This window comes from Haliotis rubra, unplaced genomic scaffold (assembly GCF_003918875.1).
Source record: "Haliotis rubra isolate DU_JTF1 unplaced genomic scaffold, ASM391887v1 Scf250, whole genome shotgun sequence".
Taxonomy (NCBI): domain Eukaryota; kingdom Metazoa; phylum Mollusca; class Gastropoda; order Lepetellida; family Haliotidae; genus Haliotis; species Haliotis rubra.
In genome coordinates this window covers 1,101,572-1,114,179 of record NW_025766559.1, presented here as the reverse complement: position 1 = coordinate 1,114,179, position 12,608 = coordinate 1,101,572, and the positions used below count along the sequence as shown (strand labels likewise).

The window sequence follows — 12,608 nt, the reverse complement described above, 5'->3', positions numbered from 1 at the left end:
TTGACCCCTGCATGTCATGTACAAAGTCAATGACCCCCCCCCCTTTCCACATTTTTATAGCATAATTTTAAAATATTTCATGTACAAAATTGCTGCCCCCTAGAAATATGTGTACAAAATTGATGACCCCCTACCTCCCCAGAACAAAATGGGTGACCCCCTTAAATTCATCATCACCCCCCAGCCATAAATTATGAACGGTCCCTTATTGTCAGCGTTCGAAATTAATGTCGGTCCTTAGGTCCCAGGCCAACTGAAAACCACTCGGACCCACAGCTTTTGTTATCTGCAGGTCCTTATGTCCGACAGCTTTTTCATCCCCAATAACTAAGAATATTATGTCCATATTAAAATATCGGGCCTACACATTATGATCAGAGTCCACAGTTTTTTTATGGTTCTGGGTCCATAGGGCCTTCAGCTTTTCAGGGATAAGGGATATGTATCAAGGATCAATCAACCCATTTAGAATACTGATATATTTGAAAAAAACCCAAAACCTCTGCCTGTTTAATGTAATACGTATACATCTGTGTGTGTGTGTAGTGAGGGTGATACTTGAAGGTGCAGTGATTATTGTAGAAGGGTTTATGTACATATGTAGGTGAAAGAAACAGGTCCTTGATGCAGAATATACACATTGTGTAATAGAAAAAAACACACAACTATTTACATACATTTATCATTTTGTATTTGTGATAACATAAATGTTGAATCTAATGGAATACAACTGGATTCAGCAAAACATTAGTTAAAGTTTCATGGGAATGCTCACACTATCCCAAATACCTTTATTTGCATGTTATCTCAATGTTGCAGTTCTGCTTGTTATCAATAGAAATAACCTCAATTTCTAACCTGGAATATAGTGAAATTCAAAACAAAGAACATATCATTTTCAGGAAACTATTCAAGTCATAATCAGCTATGCATAACACTGACTGACTGACTGAATTTGGTTTTACGCCGCTTTCAGCAATATTCCAGCAACATCACGGCAGGGGACACCAGAAATGGGCTTCGCACATTGTACCCATGTGGGGATTCGAAACCTGGGTCTTCGGCGTGACGAGCCAACGCTTTACCCACTAGGCTACCCCACCGCTCCAGCTATGCATAACAAATGTCAAGGTGTTCATTATTTCAGAAATGACACAAAACATCCATGGTTGGCTTTCTTTTCATTTTAAATTTTCACAATGGTAGCATCATCCTGAAATATACTGATATCTAAAACAGTTCAAAATAAAGAGGTAAGAAAATAAGTTCAATATACTGTATTATAGCCTCCACCTTATGAACTACCCTCCCCACTGAAATGGGTCAAACATGCATGTCAAACTGTCAAACATCACATACAAGCACACACAGAAATGTTCTTTAATAGTTGGCACTCACACTGTTCAAGTTAACAGTAATGGCTTTAGGAGAAACTTGCTTTTATCAGTTTACAGATTAAGCTCAGCATGCTAAAGTCCTGATAAGATATGCCAAAAATAGATACAGCTTAATTATTTCCAGTATCTTCATTCTGATGTTTAAGATAAATAACGGAAACAACTGCAAAATATTTACAAAATGAAAGTAAACATGAACTTAACTGATTAAGTAAAGTATACATGTTGTTCAGCAATCTTTCTATATATGTCACAAAGTGAACAAAATTCATCATTTACAGAATAGCAATATATTTAAAAAAGATAATGACCAAAGCTTTATACAAATTCATCATATCCAGTTAATTTGTCCATGAAAATTTGCAACCTCTGTGGCCATATCTCCCATCCAACACGACACCTGGGTTAGAATTGGTCTTCAATAACCCACGCTTGCCGTAAGAGGCAACTAACGGGGTGATGTGGTCAGGCTCGCTGGCTTGGTTGACACATGTCATCGTATCCCAATTGCGTAGGTCGATGCTCATGCTGTTGACCACAGGATTGTCTGGTTCAGACTCAAATATTTACAGACTGCCACCATATACAGCAGAACACGGATATAACGAACTCCAAGGGACCAAGAAATTTAGTTCGCTATATCCGGCGTTCGTTATTCACATTTGACCGCCATCTTGGATTGTAGAGATGTGGAGACACGTATATGCTGAGGCTACAAATCTTTATTCTTGTACATGTACAATGACATAACATTAAAATTCTGAATTTATCATTCACAGACATTAGCTAGAAAATGTTTAACAATCACAACAATCTCAACAATATGTTGATTCGCCGCCAACAAGGTTGATGTATACCGCTAAGTGGCTGAGCTGACACTGAGCTGACACTGAGTGAGTTCGCTAATCACGTCGTTAATTGGGCTTGGGGGTAGTAAATCAGTTTGCTATAGCCGTTAATTCGCTACTGACGAGTTCGTTATTCACGTATAATTTTAATGATATTATAAAGGACTGTTGACGGGACTTTTAAATTTGTTCGCTATATCTGTTTGTACGCTATATCCGTGTTCGCTATATCCGTGTTCTACTGTAGCTGGAATATTGCTGAGTGCGGCGTTAAACACCAAACCAAACCATCATACACTTAAGGTCATGTCACAGATAACCTCATACACCCGAATACACATGGTCAGGTCACACTCTCTCATATAACCAAGGCCATACATAAAAGCTTCTGTCACATGTCATTCACTACGTCATCTTCCACAACATCCTCCACATCATTCCAATCACTCCACTTGCTCACACTGGGTGTCACACATCATCCCGACACCTCGGACACCAGTTTTTTATGTGTTTCGGTATTCTCGGGGTTAAGGTTGATGAGACGGTTACTGGACTCGGCCAGGTCGGAGATGGAGACACGACCGTGTTGTCGGATGTACTTGGCTACATCCTCCAACTCGTCCATGGTGATGTAGATGAACTTGCCCCGGTCGTCCACTACGCCGGTCAACTGACCCTCGGCCTGGAGGTCCTGGACTCGCTGTATCACATCCTGGGCGGAAGACACATTGAGTGAGTGAGTGAGTATGGTTTTACACAGCTTTTAGCAATAATCCTGCAATATCACGGCGGGGGACACCAGAAATGGGCTTCACACATTGTACCCATGTGTGGAATCAAACAGGTGTCTTCGGTGTGATGAGCAAACACTTTAACAACTAGGCTACCCACTGCCCCAAACACATTCAGAAACAGATGGAGGAACAGATACAAATAGAAACACCCATACAATTAGATGCAGGTACATTTGTGTATGATGTGCTCGTTAAGCTGCAAATGCAGGTATAGGCTCAGGTAAATAAAGAAAAAAATAGGGGAAACTCATGCTTTCTTGAAATAGCTTCTCCATTACACAAAAAGATCTTTCCAGGCTTCCATGTCCTTGGCATACAACAATACAAGTTTGGGCAAAAACGTCCATCTGAAAGTGGGACTTATTACAGGTTCAACATTGCATTCACTGCCATAACATACTAATCATTAATGTTTCTTCATCCTCATTAGCCATAACTAATCATGACAACAACATCAACAACATAATGAAAAGGACAGATTTTTAACACATTTAAAAATATGCCCAAAACAGCCACTTTCTTATATTCTCTGCTGTGCATTCATTAACATCTCACAGTTTCATAAGGGACTGTTCATAATTCATGGCCGATGATTTTTATGTATAATGTGAATGACCCCCCTAAATGTATGTACAAAGTAGGTAACCCCCTGCATGTCATGTACAGAATCAACGAAGATCCCCCCTAGTACATGTGTACAAAAATGATGACACCCCCCTACCTCCCCAGAACAAAATGGATGACACCCACTTAAAATCATCATCACCCAGCTAGCCATAAATTATGAACGGTCCCTAAATGGGGAAGCAAAAGGAGAAACATCTTTACAGGAACAAAAGTAACGCTTTGAATAGTCACTCCCCCAAAACAAGTTTCATCTTTTATTTTATATTCAGGCCAGACCAATTTATTTCTTGTTTTACGGATCCGCCGGTCGTAATTTTTCAAGAATAAGAACAAAAATAAACATTAATTTTCCCTGCTTAAAAAATAAAATCCATATGTTTTTATTGGCCAAAAATGAAAACTTACAAGAAAACTTTTTTTTGCATTGTTTTTTGCCCAATATACAGTTCATAAATTGCCAGAAGCAAAATACTTTTAATATTTTGAAGGAATATTACTTTAACTGGTGATTTTATTTCTATTTAATTCCCTCCTGCCTTTCGGTTTTCTGAGGGACCAAAATCACTAAAACAAGACATAAAATTGGTCTGGCCTCATTAAGAAATCAAGTTCGGGTCACAAGACACTTTTTTTCAGCTACCATCCATACTGCGTTCAAAAGATATCCATGCTGATCCATTTCGAAGTCAGATCACCATGTACATTCAGTCACCTTGCACCATGTGCAAAACAAGCTTAGCAGGTGACAAATTCTAATGTGAATCACCAATGGTGTAAGTAAGTACGACCCTAACAGTACATAACGGTATCTATTACTGAGCTTATGTTACTGCATATTACATTCATCTGGTGATCAACCGCACGATCAATTATAATACATAAGATCAATTTCCTGATAATCAATCACCTGGGAGTGTAACTGGCTAGCTCAGTGTCACATACAAGCAGGTAGCGCTGTGATAAGTGGTCCCCACCCACATGCTACACTTGACAAGCAGATCACATGTAGACCTACTGTTGTTCAACAGAGTATGCCTCTCTTATCTCTTGTTTGATTTAGTTATTAAAGATACACACCCCTCTCATGTGCTGGGATTTAGATTTACTGTTATATTCATTACACAGAGGCAAAGCATTTTAAACTGTGTTTCTGGACTAAGAAAAAAAGGATAACTAGCTCCATGGTGTGGGTATGTCAAGTAAATGTACAAAAGTTGTTACAAGTGCCTGTTTGTCTGTCTATTTGTTTCTTGTTTCACACTATACTCAGAAATATTACAGCTATATGAAGGTGGTGTGTAAATTATTGAGCCTGTAACAGACAATACTGAGACAGAAATCATCAACATTAATCTACGTAATTGGGATCAGGGGCGGATACAGCTTTTGGAGAAAGGGGGGGTGCACACTATTGAGAAAAGGGGGGTGCACACTATTGAGAAAAGGAGGGGTGCACACTTCATTTTCACCAGAGTTTCTATGGTCATTTCAGGGCAAGGGTGGGTGTGTGTGTGTGTGTGTGCACACCCCTGCACCCCCCTCTGGATCCGCCTATGGGGATATGATGATCCCCAAGTTAGTAACCCCGATGACCCGATCCTGTAGGGGTGCAAGATTAGTTCTTTCCCCGATCATCATAGGTTTGCATGCTGTGAAACTAAACCATTGTCACTGTTAAATTTGGATAATCTCTGCTGGAACCATACCAACTGAGGCTAGACATTCTTACTTTTGTTTGGTTAATAGATTACAAACATGAAAACTTTGACTGGCTGGTTGAAACAATTAAGAAATCACTAAATGTATTGAAAAACTTAGTTTCTAATATTCTTAGAGTTTCATTTTGATTGTAAAGTGATTTAAAAAGAAAATGAATATATAAGATTCTTGGTGAAAGCTATCTTTGCCACCACTGGTGGTCAGTGACAATGTTATGATTACAGTAATATTCAGAGACTGTTGTGATCAGAACACTGGGGTAAAATAACCATCGCGTCAACAATTTTTTTACAACGAATCTGAAGACAAAAGATTAATAAGACTTGACAACTAAACCAACTACACAATACTTTTATCTCCTAAATGTATACGCATGTTGAATTTAGTACTATGCAACACCCATTCATTGGTGTGTCTAACTTCTTTATTAAACATACCAGTGTTGTCAAACCACTAGCCCAGCAGATATTGTGGGGCTCCCAAAAGGATACATTTTTTTCAATCATTATTTGGTGGTCTTTCAGTCAACATTTTACTGACCCTGAGGACTGAGACATTCATTTTCACATCACGTCATGTGCATGGTGTTAACTCATGTTTGGAAACACAATCTATACTTGTGTATTTTTGTAGTTTTACATTCTGCCTTGCAACTCACCTGTGTTTTTAGTTTAAAGTGGGCTGCCAGGTCTTCCAGTATCACCACCTTCATATCCTGCAGAACAATAAACAATGATGACACACTGATGACCACACTGATGACAAACTGATGACACAACTATGGTCACATTGATGACAAACTGATGACACAACTACGACCACATTGATGACATAACTATGGCCACATTGATGACACAACCATGACCACATTGATGACACAACCATGAACACATTGATGACATAACCATGACCACATTGATGACACAACTATGACCACATTGATGACACAACTATGACCACATTGATGACACAACCATGACCACATTGATGACCACATTGATGACAACCATGACCACATTGATGACACAACTATGGCCACATTGATGACACAACTATGACCACATTGATGACACAACTATGACCACATTGATGACACAACCATGACCACATTGATGACACAACTATGGCCACATTGATGACACAACTATGACCACATTGATGAACACAACTATGACCACATTGATGACACAACCATGACCACCATTGATGATGACACTGATGACACAATAATGGCCACACTGATGACACAACTATGATTACACTGATGACACAACTATGAAACAAGTATGACCACATTGATGACACAATGATCACACAACTATGACCACATTGATGACAAACTGATGACACATAACACAAGTATGACCACATTGATGACACAATAATGACCACATTGACGACACAATGATGACATAATAATGACACACTGATCGTACAAGACAATACTCAGGACACTTGTGATGGAAAAACATGATGACAACTCACGACACATAGATATAATAAGGTGACACAATGGTGACCACCCTGAGGACATAATAATGACCACAAAAAGTCATCCTAAAGATGTATCATGTGAAAACGACACTACTGTGCATGCACATGAATGAATCACAGAGGGACAAATAAACAAAATTTGGCTTTCATTGTTAACCTCCAAATCAAGAACTGCACCATTCACCATAACAACTCATTAGTCAATGACATAAAAACATGTACTCGTTCACTCATTATCATACATATTCTACAAGCAAGTATTTACAAATACCACTGAAGATATTTACAATACCAGTAACCAGAATGAGAATTCCCCTGATAAGTGTTCTTCTGAGGAATCAAACAAGAGTTACTTCCCTTTATCTACTCAATGACATTTGAGGAGTGTTTTAACCCATTTTACACCACCACTGCTATGTAACCTGGCTACTTTTTGCAATATTCCTGCAATATCATTATGCAGGGACATCAGAAAAGGGCATCTGACCATACACCAATGGTGGGACCATCTAAAAGATACATACAGATACTTACTAAAATGGAATATGGCTTTGTTTTTCATCTGCCACAAGTGACAAGAAAAAGATACCTTTTCTTGAGTGGCATTTGGCATTATATTGTGTTAAGTATTTCAGTGTTTCAATTAGTCTGCTGAATTAATTGCAACTGAAGTTCTAACTTTGTTGGTATGTGTAAAACACATGTCATTAGTATACCTGAAACGTACAAAATTCCAAGCTGGCCTGACTACCTAGTGCTGTTGAATGCATTCTCCCCCTACGTTAACTAGGTACGTGCGTATCATAATTTGCCACTCCACCAGATACATGTTCAGATCAACTCAATCATACCTTGATATAGTTGATGAATTCTTGCAGTAGAGATTCCGACTGAAAGAGAAATAAAGGAATGAAGTGTGAATCTCACAAATACACAGGGCTGTGTATTGGAAAACAGATTGTATTGGAATATATTGCGATTCAGGTACCCACATATTGTGATACATATTCTGATATATTGGGAGCTAAAGTGTTTCACTGCGAGTGACACAGATTGACACTGTACATGGAGATCATATTTTCGAAATACGAAGGCTGTAGAAAGAAAGGTAGGGTTCTGATAAAAGCAATCTCAAAATTAGGTTGAATAGTTAGTGATTCTATTTTCTTTGCAAACAATGTAAAGCATGTGACAGAAAAACAACCCTCTTTGGTCATGCTAGGTGGGAAATTATTCCGTTATTGAAATTAAAAAAACCCGTCATGGAGTACTTGTCATAACTTTGACGGTTGCAAGATACAGAATTCTCGATTCACTTAATACTACATGGGCAAAACAAAAGAACTCAGGGTTCCCCTTAATTTTGAATACATTGAGGGCGTTTTATGACTGCAGTCATGATCATACAGTGTATTATGAGCCCATTCTATTTTTCTATTAAATATCCACAACCCATTCTGAATCCAATATTGGATACAAGCATTGTTTGCAAGGGATGTATGCTCCCTACTTCACACAAGGAAACATGGGTAAAATATCCAGAATAAATGCAAACCAGTATTTGTCAACACATATTCATTTCCTTATCGATTACAGACACCACAAATATCACATACTATACAACAGTAAACAATGGACAAAGGCACCACGTTTCTCGTATTTCAAGTCATGCATATTTCTGTTGTGAGCTCATGACGATTACACAATAAGTTATCTAGCACATGGGCATCTCCTAAGGCAGACAAGACAAGACTACACTTGGTCTTACATTGAGATCCAGTACAGCATCGTCCTGTCCTTCTTCATCCACGGAGAACATCTCCTTCATCTTGAGATACTCTTCGTGTTCTTGTCGCTCCTTCTCCTCACGGATCTTCTTCTCCTCTTCCTCCTGAAGTGTTTAACGTGAGAAGTTATCACCCATGCATTCTGCATTCTTCACATGTAAATGAGATGTGAGCATGTATCTTACATGGCAGCAACGAGTAAGAAAATCCTGAAATAATTCTCGAGGTCCTTTACACTATGCATGACGAGGGGGTGGCTGGGTAGCCTAGTGGTTAGCGTGTTTGCTCGTCACACCCAAGACTTGGGTTCGATTCCCCACATCTTTACAATGTCTGAAGGCCATTTCTGGTGTTCCCTGCCGTCATATTGCTGGAATGTTGCTAAGAGCGACGTAAACCTAAACTAACTATACTTGATGATGCCCTCTATAGTCTCAACATAGGCTCCAACCCACTTAAAGTCTCAACATAGTCAATAAACCCTTGTCTCAATGTAGCCTCCAACCTCTTCTTTAGTCTCAACATAGCCTCTAACCCACTATATATAACTTCCTTAAGTGGCATTTAGAAGCTGGAATCATGAAGTGGAACATTTTTTATATACCCCTGTCTCAATGTATATATTTCTCCTTGTGCAAAACCATTTCTTGATCTTTAGTCTCAACATAGCTACTACTAATTGTCTATCCATAAAAAGTGTTCCACCACTATATATAGTCTCAATATACCCTCCATCTCCTTTTTTAGTTTCAGCATTGCCTCCAATGCCTACTAAAATCTCAATATAGCCTCTAATTCCACATGAAGTCTCAACATTGCTTCCAACTCCTTCTAAAGTCTGCACATACCCCCCAATGCCCCTGAATCAATGCTGACTACACCTTCCACATAATCTCACCCTTGCAGCTTCCTCCAGCTTCTCCCTCTCGTCATCCTTCTTCCTCTGTTCATCCAGCAGAGCTTCTCTCTTCTTCCTCTCAGCTCTATCCTCCAGTTCTTGCTGAAATAACAAATTATACCATCAGATAATGTTTTGGTTAAATAAATTACATTGTTTGCAAATGTCTGGACATGTAAGAACACTGAGCAACATACATACGAGTCATGGTAGTTATTGGTAGTAGTCATGAATGACAACAATGGCGATTAGGTAAGTTTGTTTCTTGGCCTCAACTTAATAGGTGGTTGAAATGGGCTTCACACAATGAACCCTTTGGGGTTATCAATTTGTATTTGTTTGAAGTTTAACAATGCACTTAGCAATATTCCAGCTATCTGACAGCTGTCTGCAAATAATCGAGCCTGGGCCAGAAAATCCAGTGATCAATAGTATGAGCATCAATCTGCACAAATGGGATATGATGACATGCATCAACCAAGTCAGCGAGCCTGACACTAGTGACAGGCGACCGCTTGAACCATTATGCTACCCATAAAAATCTAGTAAATACTTAACTGATGCTATATGTCAAGAGAGTACTAGAGAAGAATATGTGACTTTCAATTTTGAAGCACTTTATCAGTACACATATTGGCAGACTATCACTGACCCAAACAATGTTCTTTATTCTGTTACTATTCATATTCTTTTCCAACACTAGTAGCCCCAAATCAGAAGCTGTATGGATGATGACCATCAGTATGCTTAGACTGTTGTCAAGTCTTTTGTTTAACCCCACAAACCTGTGATCAATGTTATGAGCAACAATCCAATGACCAGGGTGATAATACACAACCAAGCCTCTTAATCTCACCACAAGATCCATAAAGTTGCCAGTTTTGATTATTTAAACCAGCATAGACTCGATCCCAGAACCCCTTCCAGGCTGCTTAACCATGTTAATACTGTGTACCCAAAGAACTTACCTCTCGTGCCGCCCTTTTCTCAGCTTTCTCCTGTAGTTTCTTGAGTTTCTTGGCACCAATCTTCCCGTCACCCTGATTCAAAGTGTCTGCGATGTCATCATCATCCCCTTCGAACATCTCCTCATCTGAATACAACACAGACAGTTGTCATCATTATCAGAGAGATACCACTAACAATGCCAGTAAGGAAATGACCTTTAATCTGATCATAAATTCAGAGGTTTACATAGTCCTTTCAAAATGGGAGTCATAGACTCACCATATATATACATATTCAATTTGATTTTAGTGTAGAGAAAATCAAGAATCATGAAAACAATTACCACCAATATATATATAACAAGTAATTTTTGCATGGTCCTTGATTTTCTCTAAAAACATTTCCTGATTCATGATTATCTCTACATTAACAAAATTTCTTGGCAAATTTACAGTGTCAGTTAACAAAATGGTTAAGACTAAATTGATCTGCCAGTATATCAGCACATTATGGAAACTACACAGGCATTACGTGTCATAGAAAATGTAGAATTTGAGTTTTTAACCTGAATCATCTCTATTAAGTCTCATCCTTCGGCGTGGTCCTCGTCTCCTGGCACCAGGGGGAGCTTCAGCAGCACGAGGTCGGTTGACCTGCCGAGCTTCATCTCTTTCATCAGGTTTCTTTGTTGCTGGAAGAACAACAAGATAGGAGCATGTATTTGATCGAAACACAAACAACAATGGCAATAATGGTGATTCCACTGCACGTTAACATTAATCACAAAGTATACATTTACTAAATGAAATAGACTATAGACTTCAAGGAACAATGATTTTGGGGAGTACTGCACTTTACCGGGTGCACTTTTTCAGATTAATTAGCACTGCTGGGGTTCCCTAACCCTAACCCTTACCCTAAGGATCGTAAAGGGTGCCTAACCCTAAGGATCGTAAAGGGTGCCTAACCCTAAGGATCGCAAAGGGTGCCTAACCCTAAACCCTAAGGATCGTAAAGGGAGCAGAGAGGGCTGTGCCCGGTAAAGTGCATTCTAGCCTGATTTTGAATTAGACCAAAACCAAGAGAGCCTTTTATTTTGGGGATGGACTAAAATGGGTTTGGTGCAAAACAAGAATTACTCGTTTACAGTTTACTGATCACCAACAAAAATGGCTGATTACAAATTACACACTGCTTTTGTAATCCACAACATAATATGCAAAAATTATAGGTCCGTAAGGAGAAGATATAAGAAACAGAAGAGACATGTGATTCTGTGACAAGGTAGACTAGGTAGGCCTAATTATCCGGTTTGACTTTTTCCAAATCAAGCAGCATCTTCATTTTTTACGTAATGCAGATATCGATGACATAATTTAGCAACAAGTGTTCCATGAATGAGAATTGTCAGATTTAGAAGTAGAAGGTTTTTGACACGCCAACGAATTCCCATATTGACATTGGGATTTTCGTGCCTGTACCACTGTGAACAGCTGCTTACTCCAGTCGTGCAGTGTGTGGGATGTAAATATGGAGGAAAGATAAATCTTACAGCCTGAAATACTTACAGGAGCGGAATTTGTTGATGAGGGTGACCACCACCAGAATCAGTGTCACAATACCGGCAGTTACAATGTAAATAGTGAACTGATCTACTACTGCCATGTTTTCAACTTGCACAACTCAAAACCGGAAGTGATTGCAAACAGGAAGTCGAATTAGTGGCGGGTATATTGATACAAAACACGCGCGATTTTCTGAAACGAAATACGCATCGATACTTTCTTTGTAATTACTTTTTTAATGAGTACAATTTGTATTGTAATTATGCCAGAGTAGGGCATCCATTTTCATAATCTTCATAGTTGTGAATTGCGAAGCATGCTGTGTCTAAACAATTAAACAATTCCGATCTTAGATGTTAAGTTCAGTTGACAAAAACCTTACCAAGTTAAATGTTTCTGATGAGGATTTCTATAAATATCAGAGCAATCTAATACAATGAGCTATGGCCAGAGAGCGACATACTGTGTATCTATCATTTTACGGGCGCTTCGCTGTCGTGGAGAGACTCTCAAGTTAAACAGTCTTAATAC

The 12,608-nt window shown here is 38.9% G+C and overlaps 1 protein-coding gene across 1 annotated transcript; it reads right to left on the bottom strand.

The window, feature by feature from the left end:
* Window positions 1-2,643: 2,643 nt before the first annotated feature.
* Window positions 2,644-12,208, bottom strand: LOC124279504 (DDRGK domain-containing protein 1-like). The gene is made up of 8 exons (XM_046715334.1): window positions 12,081-12,208; window positions 11,078-11,203; window positions 10,533-10,657; window positions 9,565-9,666; window positions 8,648-8,770; window positions 7,731-7,769; window positions 6,044-6,100; window positions 2,644-2,957 (listed from the first exon to the last, which is right to left on the bottom strand). The coding sequence occupies exons 1-8, from the start codon at window positions 12,175-12,177 to the stop codon at window positions 2,721-2,723; spliced, it is 906 nt and encodes a 301-aa protein (XP_046571290.1). The 5' UTR covers window positions 12,178-12,208; the 3' UTR covers window positions 2,644-2,720.
* Window positions 12,209-12,608: the final 400 nt, after the last annotated feature.